Here is a 27,594-nt window from a genome sequence, read left to right as displayed (position 1 = left end):
TGCGTGACGCCATAGTTTTTATTTTTTCTCTCTCTGATTGATACAAATCAAAACCAATATTGTCATGAACATTATATTTTAAAATTAACTAATAAATTTTAACATAAATAATTTAAATAAACAGGTTTAATAAATTTTTAACATTTTAGAAACATGTGCATTAATCCGATAATTACCTGAATTTTATTAATTGTAGGTACATATATGTATTTCTACACAAAATAATATGTAGTTTTATGTAATTCATGCTATTGTTGTATTAGTTTTGTATTTTTTATTTTAGTATTGGTAGTTGAATGTTATTACACACGCTCTTTCCCAACTAGTGAATATTATTTTGATCCTAAACAAGACAGCTTTGTCTAGCACGCCTGGAGTAAGGTTGGTTGCATATATTTCAGAAGAATCACCTTGCTATTATGTGTACATGATTCTTTGAAATCTACCAAAAATCGTCGTGAGATGATTCTTTACGTAAAAAATAAGCGGAGTCATTGTTTTCATTACATAAGAATCTTAACGAATGACAATTGAATGTATTTAGACAGAAAGGGCATGGTGGCAATAAATAAAATGCATTACATGTATTATATAAAAATATAATTATTTCTCAGAGGGTTGTATTTTTAATAAAGTATGGAATATAACAATTGAATTGCGATTGCGTGTACACTTAGTCAAAACACTGGACATTTTTCTATTACTTATTTGGCTAAGGACATTTGTAATTGATCAAATGCTTTTCTTTACAACGTTATTACAAAGCTCTTGGAATACTGCCATAAAGAAAAAAAATCCCTCTTTTAACACTTTTGCACAAAACCAAACCATGCACATGCGCTACTATAAATCTTAATAAAATCACAGTAAATTATTTCTTAATTAACTTGCTTTAAGTCTAACTGTTAAGAAGCAACGCAAGATGTTTATCGATGAATATTAAGAAGTTGTGAAGGCAATTTCATTTCCACTCGTAGTCTTGTATCTCTCTGGCACGTTTAATATTCCTCATCAAATTATCATAAATCAACAGTCATATTTCTTTTTCCTCGTGTCGACTAGCTTCCACCGGAGCAACTTGCTTCATGTATTTATAACCAGGAAAATGCTATAATTAACAAGCTGTACATCAGAAGCCCGATATTTTCGCTATTAGATTAGTTGCTGAGATATCGGAGCACATTGCCCCCAAGAGATCAATATTTCTAGATATAAATAAAACAAGCATTATTTTTATATTTCACCTAACCTAATCGCTACGAAAATTAGGGGCACCAGCAGAAAGTTACGTCAAATATTAATTTGCTACAGCAACGGGGGCATCTCCGTATATCAAAACATCGACAGGTGACCACACAATATATTGAAGCACGATTTTATTATTATTATTTTTGTATTAGGTGGAGAGCACTGACCAGTTTTCGGTTCTCTTGACCTTTTTACTCAGAACCAAAGAGTACTTAAACATGGTCATATCATGAAGGAAGCGTCCCACCTTGAAAGACCACTAGCACAACAAACCGTAATTCTGAAATACTGTCGCAATTCACACGTGAAATTACAAATCATTCGTGGATTTCGATGTCAATGTGTCACGTGGGAATGAAATATGACTCCATTGACGAAAATAATTCCTGAAGTTCTACAATGCAAAGGCTTCAAGTGAGTGGCTAGACTGTCAAACATTAAATTTATTTAGCTATCAAGTTGTTAACTAGCCATAAATGATTTCTTAATTGATTTTTTTGAGCTCCACGTATACATTTACGCATACCGGCGTAGTTGTGTAACACCTTGAAATGTACATGGCAGTAAACATTTATTTTTTATTAAAAAACAGATTGATTTAATCTCATCTTTCACAAATATACTGATAAATTTATTACCTGCAAGAATTCAGCAATATTTTTCTAACTTTCTCAAAGTTTCAATTTTAATCATTCGCCAGCATATATTTATCTATACAGTGAAAATTTTCCTATGGTCTAAGTGTTAAAAAATATCTGTAGGCAGAAATATACCCAATATAAACATTCTAAAAACATATTTGGTTTATATGAATAGATGGGGGAATAAAAATATATTGTGCTATTAATATTAGAAGAAGAGATTTGTTTAGTTTACTGTCATAAACCAAACTTTAATAAAACTGACAAGTATTGTCTTGAAGTCACATGCGCAAGTCGAAATTTAAACTCGTTATAGCTCAATTATTTTCTCAACTGGTCTGTGAAAGCTAATATTATTTCTTATCACATAGACTATGTAATTAAAGAAAAGTGTTACATTTTTCCTCTTGTACATATATAGCTGCTAAACCAACTTAACCATTCATCACACAGAACATTAATGGGAACTTTAATTTGATAAAGAGAAATTCATGGTAATTTTGCACGCTCCAACATTTTTTCATTGTGTCTGTAAAAATAATAAGATGATAGGAGTTAAACATATTGGGGGTCCAATAATACCTTAAAGGAAGATGACCAATAAAAACTACGAACGGGGTTAGGGAAAAATAATAAAGCCTAGCATTTAGTGTAGGTAACAAGATTATATAAGTTTGGGCATCATTAGAGATGAGGCGCCTTTTGGCATTCACATGAAGCCAAATTATTTTGTAGTTTAATGCTATATTTAACAAACATCTTAGAAAAATTAAGGATCATTGTCATGATAAAGATGATGCCAAGGCCAAGATGAGCGCCACCCGAGTTTAGTAAGCATGAGAACTGACGACGAAATACGAAATGGTCGACAAGCAGGCACTGCCTACTTTCCAACACTGTGTTGTAGATACATCTTTTTTTGCCTGTTACCGATTATTTTGTACGGTCGAGGCAAATTCACACAACTTTCTTGAGTATATGAACGCCAAGTGATACATCAATAGTTAAAATCGTGACTATTAGATAATATTTTTGCTTTTGGAGATTTTGTTCGAGCGACAAAAGGTTAGCAAGCGTTTCCTGCGTCGCGATCAGACATTAGTAATCGCACACAGTTTAGCGGGACATAAGCGATAACAGCTTTTCCTCGAGGTGAGAGATCAAAGAGCACGATGTTCGAATGTCTCTTGCGGTGAAGACAAAGTTGAGACAGGGGGGTTCCCCGCTGAGGCCGCGAGTCAGATCCCACCGATCCGGAAGGGACGTCACTTCACCGGCGGATTGGGCGGACGCAGTGCGCGGATGCGTCGTGGAGCCCAGCGGGACCTCCCCCCACTACTGGCAGCCGCAGCCCTCGGCCACCATGTCCTCGTACTTCTTGAGCACCACGTTCATCTGGTCGTCCAGGTAGAGCACGGCGAAGGAGGCGAGGGACGTGGGCACGCAGCACGGCTTGGCCACGCCCTCCTTCAGCTCGTGCATGATGCTCTGCACCGTGGCGTGGTTGGTGGGCGCCTGGCCTTGCCCCAGGGGGAAGTCGCAGGGGCCCTTGCACTGGTGCGCCATGTAGCCTGCGACAATCACAGCGCGGCCATCACGGGTCTCGCTCCGGGTCCAACTCTCTCCGTCGAGCACCGCGTGGTTTCCTTTTATCGTGTTCCTAACTACTAGTCAGAGAACTACATGATATCATCTTTATATTCAGTACTGTACAGAACTTTATACCAGACAGACTACAGAAGGAGATAAAAATTCATAACTGCACCTAAACTAAGCATTACGATTAAATTCCATCAACATTCATGAAAATAATTAAATCAAATTTCCGAAATCTGTGCAAAGAAAATGATATTCACAGTGGCATAAAGCGTGTTCGAAACATCCTGATTGGCGACTCACCTTCAGGAGCCACGATCCAGGAGTCCCAGCCGATCTCGGAGAAGTTGACGTAGAGCGGGTACCTGGAGCACTCGGGCACGCTGGAGTTGATGTTGTCCGGGGCGCGGGGCGACTCTCCGCGGGGACTCTCCTCGGTGCTGACGGACAAGGACCGCCTCGCCCTCCACCCCGCGGCTCGCTCCTTGTCCGCCGGGCCCGGCCCTGCAGGACATCCCCGAGACGTGAGCCCGCTGGAACGACCGTCGATCGCAGACTGGGACATCCAAGGAGAGGTTCTCGGACGCCAGTCCATTTGTCGAGCAACACACATCAACGATAACGGAAGACAACTTTCAAAATAATTACACAAAATAAACTTTATTTGGCGCCTCTTATTTTCCAACTACTGTAACTGAAAACACAAGATCAGCAGGGGCGTAGCCAGGATTTTATTTTTTTTTTGGGGGGGGGGGGAGATTACACATTTGGCTATTCACCCACCCCCCTTTACGAAGCGTGGTGGTCCGGGGGACCTCCCCCGGAAAAATTTGGATTTTTACATGCAAAATGGTGCTATTTTAGCAGTTTTCATAATATAACATTGAATATTGTACTGCTGTAAATATTATTTATTTTGAATATTAAAATGAAACAAATTAACTTTTCCAAAATAAAAAAAAAACAAATTCAGAAACATGTCCTCTTCAGGCATCACAAAACATTCAAATTTCCTTATGTCTAAAGGATGAGGAACGGGAACAGATGCAGGCTGTTTACTATAATTTAAAAAGTTCACAAAAAATTACAACACCCTTAATATAACGAAGGTAACAATAACTCCAGAAAATCTGGCCTTCTTTTGAACACAAAATATGTACTGTATGCACATTCAACCTATAACATTCAACTCCGAGAATATTTGGTTTTCTCAGAAGTCACAAAAATTGCTTTGCCACTCCTCCCTTCCCCCTACTTCTCTATGCCTCCAGACATGTATTTGGCTGAAAAAAATATATAATCTTACACTTACATGTATGTAAAAACATTAGCAACATCATTAATAACTGTGTTATCGCACACCCAAAACAATACCGCCACAACTCAAAAATGGTCAATTTCGAGTTATACCAATTTTCCGTGTCGAAACGTGGCCTGTTTCCCGGTGAAAAACTGCCACATCTGTATCTGCTCAAATTCCATTGTTTGATGAGATGTGTCAGTTTAGAATTCTTGTGATTTTGTAGGTTCTGCTAACCAACACTGCCACATTTTGTTTTATGGTTATATTGCACATACACTATTTGTAATAGTAAGGTTGCCAACACTTCAATACCGCCACATTTTGAAATGTGGCAGTTTTAATTTTTTTCCCCTATAATCGTAGCATGCCTCAACTAGTGATGTGGCAGTTTAACAATGTGGAAATATTGAAATGTGTGCCATATGTCTAAATATGGCAGTTTTAATCTGTGAAGAGAATTTCACTACATGCCACATTTGAAGTTACGTCAGTTTAACACTGTAGTGCACATTTTATCATAAGCTTCATATCTACTTGTGGCAGTTTCGCATTGTTGCAGATAATATTGCTGACTGGATGTCATGTCATTTTAAATTCAATTATTTACTTATCTTTGGCAAAACAGTTGAGATATTTATAGTACGTTTTGTAGTAGTTAGTACCACAGTAGCTAGATAGCACTCAATTGTTTGAATCAGTGTTTTCATACTCAGAATGACTTTTTTCAGGAGTTGGTATTCTGAATTAATAACATGAGTTATCTGCTTCTGTTTATTATGTTGTTATGGTATGTATATTATTTTGGTAAATCGTTGTATTGTTGTGAATGTTATGAAAATAGATTTTTTCACGTAATAATAGGAATATTATGACGTTTCGGGGCAGATACCTCGTGAGCTTGATATTACCCATGTTAACAACTGTGAAAATGCAGGTAACTTGTTTTATTACAATATTGCTACTACCCCAATTAGCATAACGACTGCGGAGAGAAGCACATACCATGTTGTTTTAATGTGAGGCTGTGTCTGAATTGAACATTGTTATTAGATTACTAATTTTTTACATAGGAGCCTACTTGTGAAAATGTAATACAGTAAAATGATCAGACCTCATCTGTGTATAAATTCTAAATTAAATAGGTAACAGTTGGCAAACATTTTTATTTTTTACTATAATGCAATATGAAAAAATGGCAAACCTTGTTTTTTTATATTATTCTGTAATTATTTTTAGAAGAAAATAAATTAAAATCTCAAGAGTAAGGCGATCTCGGTTGAAAAATTTAAATTTTTTTCTTTCCCCGGCTCAATATGAATTTATTCATTTGTGACTTGTGTATAATTTACCGTCCATTCATTCTTCTTTGATGGTTATAACAATACAGCGTTTCGTAATTTGGTAATTTAATTATATTTCACAAGTTTCGTTAGGTACCTACTTAAATTATGAATCCTGAAGACCGTAGTTATTTTTTGTATACAAAATGTTGTCAATAGGCAATTTTTTTCAACAAATTCTGCAGTTTCTGACACTGCCTGTATCAATTTAATTTTGTATTTTGCTTTTTGTAAAGCTTGGCTCATGACAAAAAGTGTGAAAAGCATGAACATCAAATATCATGTCTTGTTTAATTAATAAAAAAAAATCATTTTGGACTCGCCATTGCTTCAAAGAACATACACAAGAAAACCTAAGACAAGTTGTTCCAAACAATGGCGAAAATCCAAAATTATTTTTTGTATTAATCAAACAAACCCATTGCAACATGCATTTAAAGATCAAACTCTTTGTGTCCACAAATAAACAAATGTGGTACCTAACGAATGTACTATGTAAAATAAATTTGATTTTTGTGGTTACATCGATTTAGTAAGTAAATAAAAAAGTCCACATTTAAATACTAATTTTAAAAGAAAAAATAATTATAGATAGGACATTTTCCACAATATTTAAACACAATGGTAAAGAAAAAGTCATAAAAAATTGTTTTACCTTCACTTTGGAATATACAATAACCGCTCAGGTTAATTTGAAGTAAATAATAACATTATCATTGTTTAATGTTTTCTATAAAGTTTTTAAATCCAAATTCATTTTTAGTTAGAGGACTTGTCAAAATGTTACCTCATTACTTTTACTTTTTCCACTTACTATTTCTTGGTTTTATTATGGTTGTGCTCTGTCTGGTTTAATTGTGCACACTATATTTTGTTCACCTATCTTACTTAATTAATTGCAATCCTTCCCTTTTGGGTTTAGGTACAAATGTAATAAACTGTAATGTTAGAAAAGAACAGGGGATGATTCAGACTGACAATTCCAATGTAGTACAGCAAGATCATATCCAGAACACGGACGCAGTGAAAGAAGACAACATGGTGACAACTCTCAACATACACTCTGGAGTTATAGATGATGGGCCAAGCACTTCAGTAGCTGGAATAAATGTTTTCAAGAAAGTAATTGATTTCTGTGAAAGTGATTTTGATGATTCGGATGCAGACAAGGACTGGATCCCAGAACCTGAGGACTGTGACAGCGAAGAGAACACGGTTATAAAAAGACATAATGTCTTGAAAGCAAAGGCACGTACAACTAAGGAACATTCAGAAGAAACACAAAATACAGAGGCTGGCACACACGAGAAGGAGAAGTCAAACGAATGTCTAGAAAAAGGAAAATATGTTACGATTCCTGGAAGAGAAACATACTAAAAAGAAAACACAATACTGTAGAAGCATACATCACTCCTAAAGGAAATGAAGTCCAAGAGTAGAAATTACAGCCAGCATGTGGTCCCAAATGTAAGCAGCATTGCTCTTCAGATATATCCGAAGAAGAACGTAAAGAATCACTTCAGAGCTACTGGAAAATGAGTGACATTACTCTATAGCATGTTTCATAGTAAATTGTACTACTGCTATCACACCCAGGTATAAATATGTTCGGGAAGGTTCATCTCGAAAAGACAATAATGCCTATTACCTCATTATTCGTGGGGATAGGAAGAGAGTATGTGAAAAATTCTTCATGGCAACACTAAACATTGGTGACCGGACGATCAGAACTGCTTTGTTAAAAGGAAACAGAGATCTTCCGTCTGTTGAGGGAGATCTAAGGGGAAATCATGGAAAACATAAATGTTTGGATCCAGATTTAGTTCAACGAGTGTGCGATCATATTAACTCATTCCCAAAGGTAGAGTCCCACTAATTGAGAAAGAATACCCAAAGGGAATTCATATCTGGAGAACTCACCACTGCATAAATGTACAGAATGTTTCTGAAAGCTTGTTCAGACCACAATACCAAGCCATGCAAACTAAGCACATACAGAAACATTTTAAATCAAAAGTTTAATATTGGCTTCTTTGTTCCGAAGAAGGACCAGTGCACATTGTGCGAAATATATAAAAACTGCAATGACGAGAAATTGGCAATGCAAAATGACTTTAATTCTCATAAACGTGAAAGTGAACTTTCCAGGCAAGAAAAGCAGCATGATAAAGACATTGCTAAGAATAACAAAGATTCACACATAAATTCTTAATTGTAGGCCATACACAGAATAAAGGCGATGCCATGCATTCTCTAATAGAAAAAAAAGAATTTTGAAGGGTGGTTCTATTTACTGTCCGCAACAATGGGTGACAGTAATTCAGAATGCCAAAAAGAATGGAAAATCTTTTGTGGTTAATGAGCTTGTATCAGAGGATTTCAAAGATGTGAAGAAGCTTGCCTTAAATATGGGAGACAACTTCACAGTAAACACTGATGGCTGCAAAGTTTTGTGGCATGACATTAAAATAATTAAAGTGACTAAACACTTACCCAATTTGCTACAGTACAAAACTTCCTTTGAACAAGAACATTTCTTGGAAATAAACCTGTCATCAAAAACAAGGAGCAAGAACAAGCAATGATCAACACTCACATTGGAAAAAGCTTTCTCAGAAAGTCCAGGGATACTGGAAGCTAAAAAAAAGGACCTGGTGCAACTGTGCAAATCAAACCTCATTCCAAAGAGTTATCACATGTTTTACGAACATCTGAAAACCAGGAAGAATGCTACTGTGCCTTATGATTCTGAGTAATTTATTATTGTATCTTGTTAAACTCTGAACAGTTATACAATATGAGAATGTTTTATGTATTTGCGTGTGACTATAATATGCTTTGTGATGTCAGTAAATTGTTACTGATGAGTTTTATATATTTTTTTAAAACTTATTCTTCAAATGTTATTTTGGACTTTTATTTTTCTTTAATAGCATAAACTGATTAATTTGGTTGTGTACCAGTGAAAGTTGGACTCCATACTTCAAAACATTTGATATGCATTAATATTGTTAATTCGTTTTCATAATTCATGATGTAGTTTTAATTTGTCTGGTGTTAATGTTTTTTGTCTCGTTCATTTAATTTGTTGCTGTTTTTAGTTCCAATTACTGGTTCTTATTGTTGCAGTAATACTTCCATTATGTTAATTGGACATAGCTTTTTCAATTTTGAAAAATACAAAGACAATACATCAATATTTTTAATTGTTTAGAAGTTAGAACTAAATTTAATGTTACACTACAGCAGTATGGCCGTATGGCTGTATTTTAAATTGTGTCACTTCTCCACCCTCAATAGTGCCAAAAAAATGAGCCATATTTTGAATTGTGGCGCCTTTTCATTAAAACTTGACATGTAGAGTTAATGCAATAAAGCCATATTTATAATTGTGGCACACTTAATTTGAAAATGTTAATGTAATAGTGCCATGATCAGAAATGTGGTAGTTTAGCACTTATATTGTGATACCTTTAACTGCCACAACAATAAAATAAATCCTCTCAATAATGCACCACAAACCATTTTTATTGTACTTATAGCCATTGCAATATTATATATGTGGCGAAAATATTGAGCAATTACATACAAAAATGAACTTAATAGAGCAAATTAAAATTTTCAAATGTGATTATCTCAAAACTGTATTTTTTGAGATGTGGCAGTCTTGTTTTAGGTGTGCGTTATGATATAAAGTACATTTGTGATTTGCACAATTTTTGCAATTTAGTAAAAACTTTAGCTGCACTCTAAATTTTGTACACAGATCTGTTTTTTAAGTCACTTCTAATTTTTCATTAAAATAGTATACGGCGATTTTTTCTTGCAAATATGTCCAAAACACTTTCAGGATCAACTTCTGTATCTCGGTGAACTGTAAGCAATGCTAATCCATTCAAACGGTTTTCTGACATACTGTTGCGCAGATATGATTTAAGTCTACGGAGTGTAGAAAATGACCTCTCACTTGATGCTATGGACACTGGCAAATTAGCCGACAATTTTAGCATTTTGTGAGTGAATGGGAAGAAATTACTGTCACACATATTCAGTGATTCAATAAAATCACTCTGCAACTGAACAGTGTTCTTTTCATGTAGCCACTTTCGTCGCCACATCTGGACTTCACTAACAGCCACCGTTTGAGATATATCTTGAGGATACTGCTCAAGTAGAGTTTGAATGTTGCTTCGAATGTCAATGTCTGAAAGGTGAACACATTTCCTTGGCAGAAGAAATTATAATGAGCACAAAACATTTTTGTGAAGCAAGAACCTTTGATAAATTTGATTAATAGAATAGTCTAGGAAAGGTATGTAAATTGACTGCCTGTAATATTCTTCTGCATTGCTTGTAGCATAATTTGAACGCTGAACTTGTTTTCCACATTTCCTCGGTATAGTGATTTCAAAATCATTGTCTTTCGCCAGTTTTACTGCAGAGGAATAAATAGTATTGAATTTAGTGGTGGCGTTACTGCGCAGACCTTGAATTTCTAATTTTAGCGATTCTGCATACTTAACACAAGCGGAAATGTCGCACTTCTTACCTTGTAAAATATTTGACAAATTGACTGTGATGCCAAATATTTCGCAACATATTTCAAGTGAAATGATAAATTTACTCTGCTGTAAAGCACAATGAAAGTTGAATGCCTATGTAGAAGTGTCTGCATGACTAATATTTTGAAGCTCTAACAGTGATTCACATATATAATCGTAAAGTTCATGAAACAAAAACAATGACTCTTGGTGCTCAACCCATCGAGTTTCACAAAGTTTCAAAAGTCTTGTTCTCTGCATACTAGGGTCTTTTTGCAGTATACAATTTCTTAGAACATCTTGTCTTCTGGGCGAACTTCTAAAAAATGAAACTACTTCTTTTACTGTCCCTATGCAGTTTCTAATTTATGGCAGGCTACAAGCATGAGTCAAAGCTAAATTAAGAGAATGGCTTGCACAATGAACATACACAGCTGCTGGGTATGACTGGCGAATAGCAGACTGGCAACCCTGTAATCGTCCACTCATACTTGCTGCGCCATCATATCCTTGGCCACACAAATTATCTAAATTGAAACCACTATTTTTCAGAGTTGTAAGTATCGTCGATGCAAGAGCTGACCCACGAAGGTCATATACTGGCACAAATTTCAAAAAGTCTTCTCTAATTATATAGCCAGAATCTGTATTGTTAACATACCTGACACAAAGCGATAACTGTTCAGTTCCCCTTGTATCAGCTGTTTCGTCAGCTAAAATACTAAAGCACTCTGAAGCATTAACTCTGCTTACTATTTTGTGTGAAATAAGTTCCTCGCAGGCATCAATAATCTGGTTCTGAATATCAGGGCTTATATATGAAGAATTACCTGAACAGGTGTCAATGTGTTTTCTTAGGATTTCATCTCCACTTTCTAAGCGAAATCTTAAAAGGCTGCGAAAATTACCATCATTTTCTAACGATTCAGTCAACAATGGCCCAGAGTCATGATGGCCACGTAATGCAATCTCCTGCCTACCACAAAATATAACTGTTTTAATGATAGGCATAAGTATTTCTCTATTTTCCTGAATTTTCAGTTTTTTTGCCGAATCAAGTGCGAGAATTATATCATCCCGCTTCCTTTCAAATACAGAAACAAAATTATCTGCAAAAACATGGCATCTCTTGTGGTAAGATGTGGATTCATGCTGTCTAAAGTCACTTTTTGCATTTTTCCAACGAGTAAATGCTTGACCTACTAAAGCCCCTACAGGCTGATGTTCTCCTTTACCCACTTGTTCACTTCCAAACACACAACAAACACGGCAAAGTGCTCCTTGTAAGTGTTCTGAGTAGGCTAACCAGGTAAACTCACTTAGCCAATGCCTTTGAAATTTTAAATTTCTGTTACCAGCTGGAAACTTATAATTCTCTGGTGGAGTCCATAGCATCTTTACTATGTTGTATTTCAGAGTATCATCAAGTCTTTTGTTATTTACATACAAACCAACATCAAACTGATTATTTAAAACATCGTCACAAGTATCAACGGATATATTACTAGTTACGTTGATAAAATCAGGTTCGGTGGTAGGTACTTGTGGCTGGCCTTGTGCTGGTAAATTATGTTGTTGTAACTGAGAGTCCAATGATGAAGCAGGCGAAGAGGTGCTTTGAGAATCATCACGATCCACATGTTGTTCACTTTTAAAATATGACTGATAGTTTTCTTTGTATTATGAGTAGCTTCAAATGCTTGTGAATGTTTTCTTTTTAGATTACTCATTTTTTCATCACAAAATATCACCGACACACTAAGCTTTAATAAAATATAAATAAAACGCCAGTGTCAACAAAGAACAGTATCATCATCACCAACAACAACAAACAGTATGGCAAACATCAGTTCGTAAAAATGCAATTGTTAAATGCTTAAATACTTTCACGCGGATTTTAATTCCCTACACTGTTCTGTATCGTTTGGCATTGTTTATCATCTATCGGAGAAAGATGAAACTACTTGAATACTTTTTATGGTTACAATGGCTCAGTAACAATTATGTGTGGCAATTGAATTATTACAATATTTCTTTTAAGATACAAAAAAATTACAAACTCAACTCAGGTAATAAAAAAAAAACCTTCCACACATTTCGGGGGGGGGGGGGATGGATCCCTATGATCTCCCCCCCTTCCCTACGCCCCTGAAGATCAGTCCTTTTAATTTAATTTAGTTGATGATTGGATGTATTATGACAAACAATATCCAATGGAAGTTCCACTATGAATTTTCCGTCAACCATGAAATTCCAACCAGGGTCCTCTGTAATGCAAGTGCAGTAATCGAGCGAACGTGCCACGTGTGTGTAGGCACTGTAATTGTTGGCGTTAGCTTCACTTCAAGCCGTGTCGTGTTTGTAGGCGCGGCAGGTGTTTTGACACTGCGCGTTCTCAAACGAACGTGCCACGTGTGTGTAGGCAATGTAGTTGTTGGCGACAGCATCACTTCAAGCCAAGGTGTCGTGTTTGTAGGCGCTGCAGGTGTTTGACACTGCGCCATCTCAAACGAAAGTGCCACGTGTGTGTAGGCGATGTAGTTGTTGGCGACAGCGTCACTTCAAGTCAATGTGTCGTGTTTTTAGGCGCGGCAGGTGTTTGACACTGCGCCATCTCAAACGAACGTGCCACGTGTGTGTAGGCGATTTAGTTGTTGGCGACAGCGTCACTTCAAGACAAGGTGTCGTGTTTGCAGGCTCGGCAGGTGTATGCCACTGAGAAGCCTTGTGGCCTACGTACCCGAACCGGACGCGCTGGTCTCCGGAGGTCGCCGGCCGTAGTCGTCGAAGAGGACCAGGACGGGCTGCTTGGAGCCGTAGTGGCGGCCGCGCCGCGCCACGCTGAGCGCCACCGGCTGGCCGAACACGTCGGAGGCGACGACGAGCAGGCCGAGGTTGGGGCGCCGGCCGCCCACCCAGTCCAGCACGGCCTGCTTCACGTTCACGACCAGCCAGCCGGAGCCGCCCCGGCTGATGTAGTGCACGCTGAGCAGGCGCTGCAGGTCGGGCTGCGAGAGCGCGCTGCTATCCAGCACTTGGTACACGTGCAGCTGCGACATCACGTCTCCACGTTAGTGTTGCAACCGCTATCCGTGTTGCTACCGCTATCCGTTGCCTAACATGGAAGGAGCGAGCAAACAAAAATACTAACGAACCCATATTAATTTATTCAACATTAAACGACAATTCCTTCTTACACCAATGAGCTATCGGTAGGGGCATGCAGATTTCGCGAAAATATTTCGAGACTAGCTGAGAGTCAAAACACTGTAGCATTGTCTGTGTTCCGTTATTGGGTGATTTTCTTTCAGTTACGTGTCGATTGTTACAACACCAATCACAATAATTCAGTACGGAAGCAAAAGCGTCCTGAGTGGCTCGGTAAAATAAGGCAACGACTTCTCTCGCAGACGGAAGCTAATCACAAGGATGAAACCACAGTTGCGGGTATACCTTGTTGCAGTCTAATAGGCGTTCAGATCTTTTCGCGAAAAATACCTGCCCCTAGCTATCGGTTTTCTGTTATCCAAATTTCTTTGAAACAAACTTTTTAAAATGTAGTGTGAGGTACAGTAACTTCAAACAGAGGCAAAAAATTAATTTTACATAAAAAGGGTTTACTTTTGGCAGTTAGCTTAAGACTTCTTAAATCTCTTGTTGTTATATATTGTAATATTTATAATATCATATTGCCATTGCCATATTTAATATCATATAACCATTTAAGAAATTAAAATTTCAATTTAGTTCATACAAACGTTATGACTTTGCTGAATTTTCTGTTTATGAATAGTTTTTAGTCTGGTTGTCATTGACGTTTGTCTGTATGCTCAAAAGTAAAAAAAAAATGTGTGATTTACTGGCATTAGTAAAAACAACCTTGTCATGACACATGAATTTCAAGCATTTTGATTTTCCAGATGAAACCCTTTTGAAAAATACGTGCTTACTAAAATATTTTAATTATGTTCCATCTGGAAACTCAAATATGTTTTACTTATGTAAATAGAATTAATAAATATTTTAAAATCTTTAGAGGGTGTAGAAAAAGACAGTGACAACCACAATTAAAACGATTATTATACATATTCCCGGTAAAATTATAACTTTTATACTGACGTAAATTTTTTATTTACTTTTTGAAATATATCTGAGTTACTAAACTTACATTTCGATAGAAATTAACATATTAACAAATGTTTGTTAAATAAGTTAGTGGACGAAAGAACACAGTAATCAGACAAGCATACATCACTATGCAACATTTGCTCGGAACTCAAATTGTGAAGCGCTAGAGGGCGAAATGTGCTCTGTTATGAAATTATGAGAAATAAGACAGAAAAGAGATGAAATGGCAGATCAACCACACAAATACCACATCACAACAACCGCTTGAAATTTCGAGCGCAAAGTGTGACGCAGGCTTAACACGCGTCTTGTTGTAACACTTTCTCGGTGCAATTTTTGAGCTTCCCTCGCATTTACGTCCGCAAGAGTAGGTACATATGATGCATGTCGGCCTTCTCTTGATTCGTGTAAGAATTCATCTCGTTGGACACAGAGAAAAAGTTTTTTTTTGACGTGACAACGTCTAATAAATCGATGAACGCCGGCTGCACGCACGAAAAAGTGTCCCACTACGGATGTCCCACTACGGATGTGTTCTGTTTGCTCATTGTACGCATGCGTGGCATCTCTCTTCATGCTCATTGTACGCATGCGTGGCATCTCTCTTCCACTCGATTGGAACAACCATCGATTTGACTTTTCAATCATATTTTCGTCGTTTGAATTATTAATATTATGTAATTTAACGATCGTCCACCGATTTTCAGCACAATCGGTACGCATGGGCGTAGATCCCGGGGGGGGGCCAGGGGGGCCCGGGCCCCCCCTGGAATTAATGGGCCCCCCCTTGGGGGGGCCCACTTCTTGATTTTAAAGTTAATGGTGTACGCAACATATATATCAGATTATTATTTACAACGACGACAGACACTTTGACATGCTTTACATTCATACCGTCGAGTTCCGTAGTTATTTTCCCTTACCCCTTCTGCGAAAGCCATGGTATGGAGTTTTCCAGTGAGAACTTTGAAACCCTTAATTCATAGAAACCGTTCATTCCAAAGGACGAAGCTAGGTTAAGGTTCCGTTAGCATTTCCTCCCCATTGTTACCCACACTACCTTGTGCTCTGAATCGACAGTATTATAGGTTTCAGGTAGTCTGTTTTTAAAGTGGTTTTGCTCTCGTGTGCGCCAGTCTTCTGCTTTCTTGGCAAACATCAACATGGATAAGTTCGTGACGCGGAAGACACGGAAAACAGAATCTCACCTGGTAAGCTTGATTGTTTTATAAGTAGTGACTATTATTTAGGTAATATATTTTATTTAAGTGATTATGTAACGTTATTTTTTTCCAGTAAATAAACAACTTAATACTTTAACAGTAATTATAGCAGAATTTAGTTTATTTACGAACTGAAACTTATATACCATTTTCTGGAATTTTTTAGCTCATCTTCATTCTGTAAGGCTAGCTGCTCTGTACGTTACATGTGAATATACAGGGAATAATTTTTTTCCTCGTCAATATGGAATTTAAAATCACTCCCCTTTTATTATCAATCGATAATTTTCACAATTCATGGCCGATAATCACTTTATAACATTTGTTATTTGATAACTGCAACACTGCACGAGTAAACAGAAGTAAGAGTGAGAAAGAAGTATTTAAACGTTACACATACGTATTTAAGTTAATAAGGAAGCAAACGCGTCTCTTTAATAACTAATCAAGCGGCATATTTTAACTAAATAATTCACTTCCAAAACACTGATTATACTAAATATAAGCCGAGAAATGTATGTAGTTTAATTAGCTGAAGGATAAATTTCATAGTTCTATCTCCGAGATTTTTCATTTGTATCATTAAGTTTTTTTTTCTTTTTTACCTGGTTGATGCCTTTACAAAATAAAATATTCTTTAAGGGTTTTAATATGATTCGATCGTTCATTTGATGTTGATCCGTTTATTAGCTTTGGCGCTTTGGGTTTTTAGGGCGCATCAAAAACTGTGAACAAAGAATTTCACGAACAGCATTTGAATCGCAGTAATTATGTGATGTGGCATAAAAAAAAACCGACAAAGTGCGAGTCTAACTCGCGCACGAAGGGTTCCGTACCATTATCTATAAAAACGGCAAAAAAAATCATGTCTGTTGTATGGGAGCCCCACTTAAATATTTATTTTATTCTGTTTTAGTATTTCTTGTTATAGCGGCAACAGAAATACATCATTTGTGAATTTTTTTTTCTGTTTTCACGTTTGTTGTATGGGAGCCCCCCTTAAATATTTGTTTTATTTTAATTTAATCATTTATTTTTAAATTGAAATTAGAATAAACACTTTTGGAAAATGGTAATGTATCGGTGGGGTGTTATATATTTGCATTATATTCACGTATATTATTATTATATATTTTTTTCATGGATATTTTATGTACTTAGGTTAACAAATTATTCAAACATGTTTGAGAGATCACTGCTTATAGTCATGAATTAATAATTACTAAAACATTTTGCTCTGCTTTATTGTTAATATCACTTACGTAAAAATAAAGTGTATAACATACGAGCTTATCATCCAGAGAAGACTTGTTTCGGTTGACCTCTAGCGTAAAATTCTTAAACCACAGAATTCACGGGCCCCCCCTGGAAATCCTGCAGATTTGCGCCCATGGGTACGGTTATTTAAAAATAATGTTGAAAATTCAAATACGTTTTGAACCAACAATGGTGTTTTACAGTTACACATAATAATTCAAATTACACCCGGGATCTTTTGCACAATGTTTTAAAAAATATTGTAACACATTATAAATAAGTTTGGTGTATTTGGGATGCGTATTTGTTATAAAATCGTGTTAATATTATACCCCTACCGTAAACAAAGTTTTTATAAATATATATATATATATAACATTTGAAACTACATTACCTTAGTATTGTCTCGTGGGCGTGTGATTAGCGTACCTAACTCTTAAAATTTTTTTTGTACTTGTAAAAATAAATATGGCGCACGCAACATTTCAAAAGTAATAAATATATTTGAATTAATGAATGCAAATAAAAGTAAATTTATTAATTCAATTGCACATTTCATTTCACTCCTTTGTATCCATACAAAATAGTGATAATTCAATAAAAATGATTCAATTTTATTCATAAAAGTATGCAGAGGTAGATTTTATCATGCAAAAGATTGAAAAATTAAAAAAAAATTCTTCCTCAAAGAATATATTTTTAATGCCTAAATGGTTTGGTTGCAAAAACCTATTACGGCTCAGTCTCAGGCCGAATATGATATTTCCTTTTCTTCTGGATCAATCATTTCATCAATGTTTTGTTATGACGTCACGTTAAACTATCGTCCGTAAACCGACTTTACAGACAACCAATTTTTTTTATAAGAAAAATATTTGCTTTTGTATGTCAAAACAAATATTTACTGGATATAACAAAGTATTTTGTTGGCCTAACAACATTTACTTATAGCAAAAATAATTTTGTACACTTAAAAAATTATACAATAGAGTTGACGAAACCATTTTGTTGTATCAACAAAATCTTTTCTGCTACAAAATATTTGTTTGAACCAACTGTATGCATTGGATTCTCCATATAAAAACAAATTTATTGTTCAGGAAAACAAATATTTCTCTCGGTGGAGATCCACAGCACAAATTATGGCAGCTGCTGATGCTGTAAACCGCGCGTTTATATATTTTATTGGAAAGCGCCCTGTAGCACTTGACCAGTTGCGTTCCGGGCACATAGTGTAGGGATATTTGTGCTTGTAAAGTTGCTTTTATCACTTCTTAACTATGAACCATGAATTTTTTAACTCGCTGTATATAAGTACTTAAAAAAACGGTGAAAAAAAGCGCTAGTCTTTCAGTACCCGCCAGAGATTGTAACACGAGTAAATTCATGTGTTTTTATTTTGAAAACACCTTTAAAATACGAAACTTGGACAATAAATTTAAAGTATAATGCCGAGCGTGATAAATATACGCAAATTGTGTTCTCAACTACATTTCTGGACGCGAATCACACGTGCTTTCCGTACCCTAGGCTAGAATTCGCTGCTGGAATAGCTACGTCGACTATTGAATCATTTGATTAGCAGACCGACATTTTAAACTATATGAGGTAACGGTTTCCGATTAAAGCGAAAAAAGACTTGGGGGAAAAAATGTGGCGTGGCTGTGTCATGGACACGGCCTTGTTTTGTACGTGAATACGTGTACGTAGCAGGTGATATTTTCAATACAAAATATAAAATACGCTCTTTTATGTATGTTATAATCATGTTTGAACACTAAGAAGTCCTTCGGGTTTCCATGTTTTGTTTATGATAGGAACAATTTTTTTTTAAAAAATTTAACACCATATACATTCACTGTAACTATTTTACACTAATGTTTTATATGTGAAATCGATAGATTTTGACAAGAGCTGACGATCGAAACTCAAACGAACGTCATAGCTTCTCCGAGTCAAAAGTTGTACTAAATGGAAATCTCTAAACGCAGAAAAATGACCTCAAAATGACGCGCTTTCCCATCCACCGAGCGCGATGCGTCAAAGTCCTCACTTAGCGTAACTAATTCTTTGATCCTTTAGCTATTCCAGTGGTGCAATTAAATTTTGGATGGATGTGATAGATATGTAGCTGCAAACACCAAACTGTATCCCCCGATTTTGTTATCATTCGTTTTTTTTAAATTGCCTCCCACTATGGAAGCAATTTCAAAGACGTATTCACGTCAAAACAAAAATACTAAACCCTTGCTTTGGACCTGATTTTCGACAGTGAGTTTTATTGAAACACTGCCCGTACTGGTGAAATCCGTCGTTTCCCTCTGTATTTGAGAACATTGGTCCGTGCCATCCGCCACGGAAGGCAGCACTCGTGCCAAACGCCGCACGCAGAGAGCTGAGCTGCTGCGGGCGCACGCGCACACGTCAGCTGAACCTTTGAATATATATACTGTATAGAATTCGCTAGAGGATAGGATTTACTCTACGTTTTTCAGGAGCGTATGATGAGCAGCTTGGGAACTTCACCGCTGCAGGGCGCTGCCGTAACGCCCTGTATCGTCTTAGGTTGTTATTTACACGTTAGAGCGCAGCACTGTCGCCCGCTGTCATTCCCCGCACCCCCCCCCCCAACCAACATTCACTGCAGCTCAAGGTCGTTCAACGGGAGTTTGTGCGTCACAAAACTGTATGGATGAGAGGTGGGGTAGAGGGTGGGTGGAGGACAACGCATGTTTGAGGGAGGGTGGGGAAGGGGTGTTTGAAGAGTTCGACACTTGTCCGCTAGGGACCACCTCGAGTCGATGCCCTAGAGATGGTGGCGATTGCGGCGGTGAATTAACCAACTACCTCAAAACCGTATTAGAAATTTTAACCTGGGCTGGCGACTTCTATACAGTATATATATATATATATATATATATATATATATATATATATATATATATATATATATTCAAAGGCTTATTAACCAGGAGTTCCCAAACTTTAAACTTTAAATGCGGGCCGCAAGGCCCAAGCACCCAACTCCAGCATGGTTGATTTTTCAGCCCCTCCAACTCTTCTTACCTGGACCCTTCTTCCCTCTTGTCCAGTAGTTACCTGCTTGCTTAATGCATGATATTTGATCCCCGCATGAACCGGCCCAGGATTTCCCTGTGTCTATGCAGGTTTTACCTGGGTCACATTAGCTAGCTTTTAAGCTAGGCGACCAATGGGGCGTCAGTCATGGCGCCAATTGCAGCCATGGCTGGCCAGTAAACCCCAATAAGCACACGATGCACGCGCCCTTGTCCTGCATGGTTAAAAACCCGCATGGTAGAGTGTATAGGCTTCGGCCTGAGACACACTTAGGTCCTCCCCTAACCTGGACCCTCCCCTACACACTTAGAATTAACTTAGACTAGGCAAAAAAAAAAAAAAAGACAAATTGCAGAGGACGGCGCGCTCACCAGGCAGTCCGGGGACGACGGGAAGACCCGGTGCGCCTCCTTGGGCGGCGCGCGCACGCGGAACAGGTGCAGCTCCGCCTCCAGCACGCGCTCCCCCGGGTCCAGCCCGGTGATGTTGAAGAAGAAGAACTGCTCGTGCGAGTTGTCTTGCGCGTCAACAAACCAGCGTACACATCCTCCAGCACTTACTCACTATGAGTGTATATATTAAGTATAAAAGGTTAGCGATGTCATTTATCTATAATAAGTAGATATATTTTATAAGCACGGGATTTTTAAACGTTTGTACTATGCACATCTTTAAATTTAATAAATATGAAGAAAAAAAATCAGTGAAAGCTTGATATGAGTTATCACATTTGTTGTGCCCAACACGCCAGCCTCTTGATTTACTGAAATATGTAAACCATGTCGTAAGTTTGACTACTGAAATCTGTAGTCTACACTTACCTGAAGAGATACAAGAAGATCGAAACATGGATGCTTACATTTCTGAACCTTGAGCAGCCTCACGGTATAGGTGCAGAAATCTGGGTTGTAAAACCACATTCCCACAACCCAGATTTCTGCACCTATACCATGAGGCTGCTCAAGGTTCAGAAATGTAAGCATCCATGTTTCGATCTTCTTGGATCTCTTCAGGTAAGTGTAGACTACAGATTTCAGTTGTCAAACTTACGACATGGTTTACAGATTTCAGTAAATCAAGAGGCTGGCGTGTTAGGCACAACAAATCTGATACTTTTAATCATACCGCCAGAGAATTATATCTTTTGAAAGCTTGATATACTTTAAACAAGCAAATAACAGACTAAAAATAAATATACAACTTATCAGCGAAACTATAAACAGTCATGTTTTACGGAAGAAAAAAAAAGTTTATTAAACAGCCACGTCAACTATTCAACGATTGCTTGCACTTTGACGTCATTGATTTACACCGTATCTTACGGATTATAACGAAATGCACCACGAACACTGGTTCGTGATCATGGAATGTGGATAACATGGAACAAGGAGGGAGATAACAGAAGTGCGACGCTTACAGTGGAAACTGAAACAATGTTTTGCGCGACATGTGACGCTATCTTTTTGGGTGGGTCTATTACTACTAGAAGAGATTTAAACTGTGTAAAAAAATTGATACTGTTTATAATTATATATATATATATATATATATATATATATATATATATATATATATATATGAGATGCAGTATTTCTGGTATGCCACATCACACAAGATATGTGGCTACCAAAAAAAATGGAATTAATTTTCACTGGTTTGCTTGCCCGATAATAGCTGATACCTTACTTCTCACAATATATGCAGCTATGCTAGTAATATATCACAAAGGCGTAAAATACCCAAAGTTTTATTGTTGTTACTTAGCAAAATGTTCTTTAATCATCACAGTATGTTGTAATGTTAATTTAGTGACAAAAGCTAACTATCCAGCGGGCGAGAGCCAGGCGTGAGTCTCGGCAGTGGAGGAAGGGCGGCGCTCACCTCTCTCTATGAAGCTGCGCACGACCTCGGCGTCGTAGGGGCTGCTACCCCTGGCCAGGCCGCTGGGGCCCGCCACGGCGTCGTACAGCTCCGTCATGAACTGGGGCGGCGCCTCGTGGCGCCCGTGCGGCCTGGCGTCCCTGCCGGGCAGCCCGAACACCTGCGAGCACGCGATCTCCCGGCTCCGTCATCGGGACGACGAACTCCGCCGTAACATTGTCGGCGGAGCTGAATTGTTGCCCCTTGGAAGGGAAGCCCTTCAGGATTTTTCTGACAGTGGTTAGTTTAGTTTAGGTTAGGTTAGGTTAGGTTAGGTTAGGTTAGGTTAGGTCACTTTACAAACTAACCACTGTCAGAAAAATCCTGAAGGTCTGCCCTTCCAAGGGGCAACAATTCAGACAACCTTTCTAAAACACTACTGTCAGAAAAATCCTGAATAGCTGCCCTTCCAAAGGGCAACAATTCAGACAACCTTCCAAAAACACCACTATCAGAAAAATCCTGATGGGCTGCCCTTCCAAGGGGCAACAATTCAGGATTATAAAATTACGAAAATAGACACATTTTAAGATACTGGAAGGGCCGCCCTTCCAGTCGCTTTACAAACTAACCACTGTCAGAAAAATCCTGAAGGGCTGCCCATCCAAGGGGCAACAATTCAGACAACCTTTCTAAAACACTACTGTCAGAAAAATCCTGAAGAGCTGCCCTTCCAAAGGGCAACAATTCAGACAACCTTCCAAAAACACCACTATCAGAAAAATCCTGATGGGCTGCCCTTCCAAGGGGCAACAATTCAGGATTATAAAATTACTAAAATAGACACATTTTAAGATACTGGAAGGGCCGCCCTTCCAGTCGCTTTACAAACTAACCACTGTCAGAAAAATCCTGAAGGGCTGCCCATCCAAGGGGCAACAATTCAGACAACCTTTCTAAAACACTACTGTCAGAAAAATCCTGATGGGCTGCCCTTCCAAGGGGCAAGTTTTCAGGATTATTTAAACACTTAAAGAAACATGTTTTCAGAAATTGGATGGGCTGACCTTCCAGTCGCTGTACAAACAAACCATTGCCAGAAAAATCCTGAAGGGCTGCCCTTCCAAGGGGCAGCATTTCAGTCGCCCCACATTGTCGGAACTTACGTCCTCATCACCCCGGCTTCATAAAGTTTTCGCTCATTGCGTGCAAACACAGAAGAAGAACATTTCTCTACCTTTACAAAATACTCACTTTGAAACCCGTTGTAATGTCACAAGAAAGATATCGTAACATTTTACAACAAATGTTATGTTTATTTCCCCCCCCCCCCCCCGCATATATGAGGTACGTTTATCGAGATAATATTTCTTACGAAAATCGGTACCTAATTATATATATTTTTTAATTTATGTTTCTGTCGGGCATAATTTTTTTAAAACAATGGAAAAGTAAAAAGAATATTTAATAACTGTACTTTATAATTGGAAAGTTATTCAGGGAACAGTTTACGTACTTGTCCACGGAAGTTACATCACAAGGGGTGTCAAAACTGGAATTGAAGTATGCAAGTAAACAAATCTGCACACTTCTCGCGTACTAGTAGTTAAATAAGTTGCCATAAAAAACTCTTTATAAGTTATAGATCGACATTTAAGTAATTTTAAGACTCGTATAATAATTTCCATTCTATATTTGACTGGTGTTAATACACCGAATAAAAAATTAATATTTTAACATGTTTATAAGGAAGTTTTAACAAAATATGCACACGTATACAGGTAGTAACTACGTAACAAAGGTAGAATCATAAAATAAATTGCCCAAAATTCGTATGACCATAAATAATAAACAGTTAAAAACGTATAATTTCAGCTAAACATTGTTATTCCAATAAAAGTTTTTGTTGAAAAAAATTTAAACAAATTGTTTAGTTTGCTATTGTCGTTTGAAGAGGCCAAACACTGAAACTGTCCGGAATCGTCAAGTACGTCACACGGGCAAGTTAAGTACGTAAGGTCGTAAGTACACAACTGCGAATTTGAATTCGGACAAGGCTTTAATTCGTATATATATAATATATAATATATATAAGCTTTTGGAAATATTCAATTTAAAAGGGCTCTAATTTTATTTGTTAACTTCCTATGCAAAGCAAGAAATCAAATGATATTAAAACATAGTAAGTGTTTATCATTACTAATAATAAAATTAATTTGTAGATAAATGTATTTAACTTTATTTACGTGACAAAATTCCTAAATTTTTTACAATTTGAGAATATTGACACCAAGATAAAGCTACATTAATTTATCTTAGCGAGAATTTAAAAATAACACGAAGTAGCTTGCAGCATTGAATTCAAAACTGGACAAGTTACATTTAAAAACCTAAACCATTTTGGTTAACCTATTTTGATGAACGCTCGAAAAATATGTATATATATTCCGTGACAGATGTTTAGATGTGAAAAGCCAGTCAGAAAGTATGCGAGCAGAATAATGTTTCGCGTGAATATAAAATAATGTGATAGGTGCAGAATACCCTTAAGGCTTGGTCTTATCGTTTCTTATCGTTACTATTAAATGAGGGATTTTCCTGTTTCCGAGAGGTCTCTTGCATTTTTGTTGTTGGGTCACAAATTTTGCGAGAAGACATTTAACTAACGTTATTTTCGAGCTGTAAACGGTAACGAACTGTTCACGATATTGTAACATATTTTTACCACTATTGTAAAATATTGTGACGAAACATAAAATGCAATGAGAGCTACCGTGATAAAGTTACTGGAAATCCTGTAAATTGATAGCATGTGAGAAAAAAAAAAGGGAATAGGTATCTTGTGTGAAACCGAGCGGCAAAGAAATTTTGATTTTTCGTTATTAATTTTTGACGTGACAACGTCTAATAAATAGATGAACGCCGGCTGCACGCACGAAAAAGTGTTCCGTTACGCACATTGTCCCGTTACGCTCATTGTACGCTTGCGCCGCATCTATCTCTCTTCCACCCGATTGAAACAACCATCGATTTGACTTTTTCGAGGCACATTAAACTTGAAACACTCCCATTCGTTTCATACTTTTCCTATCATCGTCCTATCCTTAACAGAATAACACATATTGGAAGAAGTTAAATAGCAAACATGTATAAAAATTATAGTTAAAATAATCTCTTCGTTAAAGTAATAAACATATTTGAATTAATGAGTGCAAATAAAAGTAAATTATTCAATTAAATTGTATATTTCATTTCACTCCTTCTTTGTATCCATACAAAATAGTGATAACTCAATAGAAATGATTCAATTTTATTCATAAAAGTATGCAATCATTTCATCAATGTTTTTTTTATGACGTTGTCACGTTAAACTATCGTCCGTAAACCGACTTTACAGACAACCAATTTTTTTTAAGGGTGATTTTTTTTTTTTTAAATTCGTACTGGATGCCTCCAGTTGACGGCGATAGTGTATATCTGCGGCGGCAAGGAAGGGAGGGCGTGACGGTACCTCCTGCAGCCTGCTGAGCGCCTGCTCCCTGTCTGCCGGCCCGCCGCGCGCCGCCGCCAGCGCCAGCGCCGCCAGCCACCACGCCACAGTCGCCGCGCCTGCGTGCATCGTGCGTCGCGTGTCCTGCCGCCGGGGAGCGCGCGCTCCGTGTGTGCGTGGCGCGCGACGGCCCGCGGGGGTTGCTCCTCCCGCCCACTTCCCCCCACCCCCCTCCCTCCGGCACTCCTCCCCCCCCCCCCCTCCCGGGGGGACGTCGCACGACGCCTCTTCTTCGCGCGCGGTCCTCTCTTCGGCGACGTGCTTCACGCCCTCCCAGTCCCTCGACAGGCTTCAGGCCTCGCCACCTCACGATACAAGTCTCCAGTGCCGAATTTATTTGTTTCGGCTACTGTCTGAAGTCAATGCTTGTGATTATTTATTTTAGGTGTGTAGTCACCGACGTGAAAAAAAAAAAAGCTTTTTTTTTTTCTCGCGGCCCTTACAAATGTGTGGTTGCAACATGTTGTGGCAGGTCCCGGGAGACATGATGTATGCCTGGACGTGCAAAAACTTCTGGTGAATAGTTCAATATTGGAAATATAGCATGAAAAAAAAATCCAAGATGGTGTAGCCTATTTAACCAAGATATAAGAGTGGGGTCTGTTTACGAAAAACATCTAAGAATACCCTGATAGCGTATATGAATTTCGTTTTAAAACTATATGTTAAGAAGAGTGAAAATGGCTAAAAACTTGTGTTTACAGATTAATATTTAGGCATGCAGCTCCTCGTATGGATTCTTGCAAGCACAAGGCATTTGATTTACACCTTTATCTTCATTTCTCGCCCATAAAACGCCATGATTACCGCTCAAACCTCATAGTTGTCCTATGTACGACGAGAAGACTGCGCACCAGGTCACAGCGGTGCGCTTAGAGGCGACACCGCGCTAGAAGCACCAGCCGAGCGTCGCTCTTATCATCCCGCCTCACTAACTAAACTCCCCCCCCCCCCCGACTAGGCGGGCCCCCTTGACGTCTAGTCGACATCGAGGTTGTCAGAGACGACGACGAGGGATGAGATGAGAATGGTGCAGTGGCGCAATGAATAGCCGGGTAGGGGGGTGGGATGTAGAACATAAATTAAAAAAAAGTGAGCGTTTCTTTCAGTACTCGCCAATGATGTCCAACATCTATCCTCGGTAACGAGCAAAGTCGTGTATTCCCATGTTGAAGATGAACTTATAACTCTAGCACGAAATTTAATGTCGAATTATTTCAAATAATTCCGAGCGTGATAAATACACACAAATTGTGATTTCAACTACATTTCTGGACACGAATCAAACGTAATTTCAGCGCCCGCCGCTAGAATTCGCTACTGGAACAGCTACGTCAACTGTTGCATTATTTGATTAACAGACCGAAATTTTAAACTATATAATGTAACATCTCCGATTAAACCAAAAATACTTGGAAAAATATACTTAACCCCGGCTTTGGACTTGATTTTTGACAGTGAATTTTATTAATATACTGCCCATCTTGTTAAAATCTTGTTGAAAAAAAAAACAGTTAATACTATAAAGTTTCCCGTTGTATTTGTGAACTTTGGTCCGCACCATCCACCACCTATGGCAGCACTGTGGTTTCACATTTCCGTTCCCATATGGGACTTCCGTTCCACTCACGAAATGACTCCCACCAAATGCCGCACACCGACACACCAACAGCAGTTGAAAACAGACATGGCGGGTCGCCGACGGGTAGGGCACCTGCGCTCGCCATCAGGACACGCGATGGCTTGCGACGCGCCAGCGAGGCGATATGCAGGGTGGGTGGCCTGTCTCGTAGGGGCAGCGCCGCATGTCTTTATGCATCCCGCCAAGG

The 27,594-nt window shown here is 38.0% G+C and overlaps 1 protein-coding gene across 1 annotated transcript; it reads right to left on the bottom strand.

The window, feature by feature from the left end:
- LOC134532965 (bone morphogenetic protein 2-like) lies at positions 1-25,844 on the bottom strand. The gene is made up of 6 exons (XM_063370049.1): positions 25,727-25,844; positions 22,237-22,396; positions 20,727-20,872; positions 13,410-13,719; positions 3,789-3,989; positions 1-3,460 (listed from the first exon to the last, which is right to left on the bottom strand). Exons 1-6 carry the CDS (start codon positions 25,832-25,834, stop codon positions 3,225-3,227), a joined length of 1,161 nt encoding a protein of 386 aa, XP_063226119.1. The 5' UTR covers positions 25,835-25,844; the 3' UTR covers positions 1-3,224.
- Positions 25,845-27,594: the final 1,750 nt, after the last annotated feature.

This window comes from Bacillus rossius, chromosome 6 (assembly GCF_032445375.1).
Source record: "Bacillus rossius redtenbacheri isolate Brsri chromosome 6, Brsri_v3, whole genome shotgun sequence".
Lineage (NCBI taxonomy): Eukaryota > Metazoa > Arthropoda > Insecta > Phasmatodea > Bacillidae > Bacillus > Bacillus rossius.
The sequence above is the reverse complement of the archived record's forward strand: the minus strand, read 5'-3'. Positions and strand labels throughout refer to the sequence as shown.

Excerpts from the sequence above, each read along its gene's own strand:
- LOC134532965 (XM_063370049.1), bottom strand. The coding sequence starts at position 25,834 with ATGCACGCAGGCGCGGCGACTGTGGCGTGGTGGCTGGCGGCGCTGGCG. Across the intron at positions 22,397-25,726 it reads CGCTCAGCAGGCTGCAGGAG|GTGTTCGGGCTGCCCGGCAG; the intron begins GTACCGTCACGC and ends GCGTGCTCGCAG. Across the intron at positions 3,461-3,788 it reads CTGGATCGTGGCTCCTGAAG|GCTACATGGCGCACCAGTGC; the intron begins GTGAGTCGCCAA and ends TGATTGTCGCAG.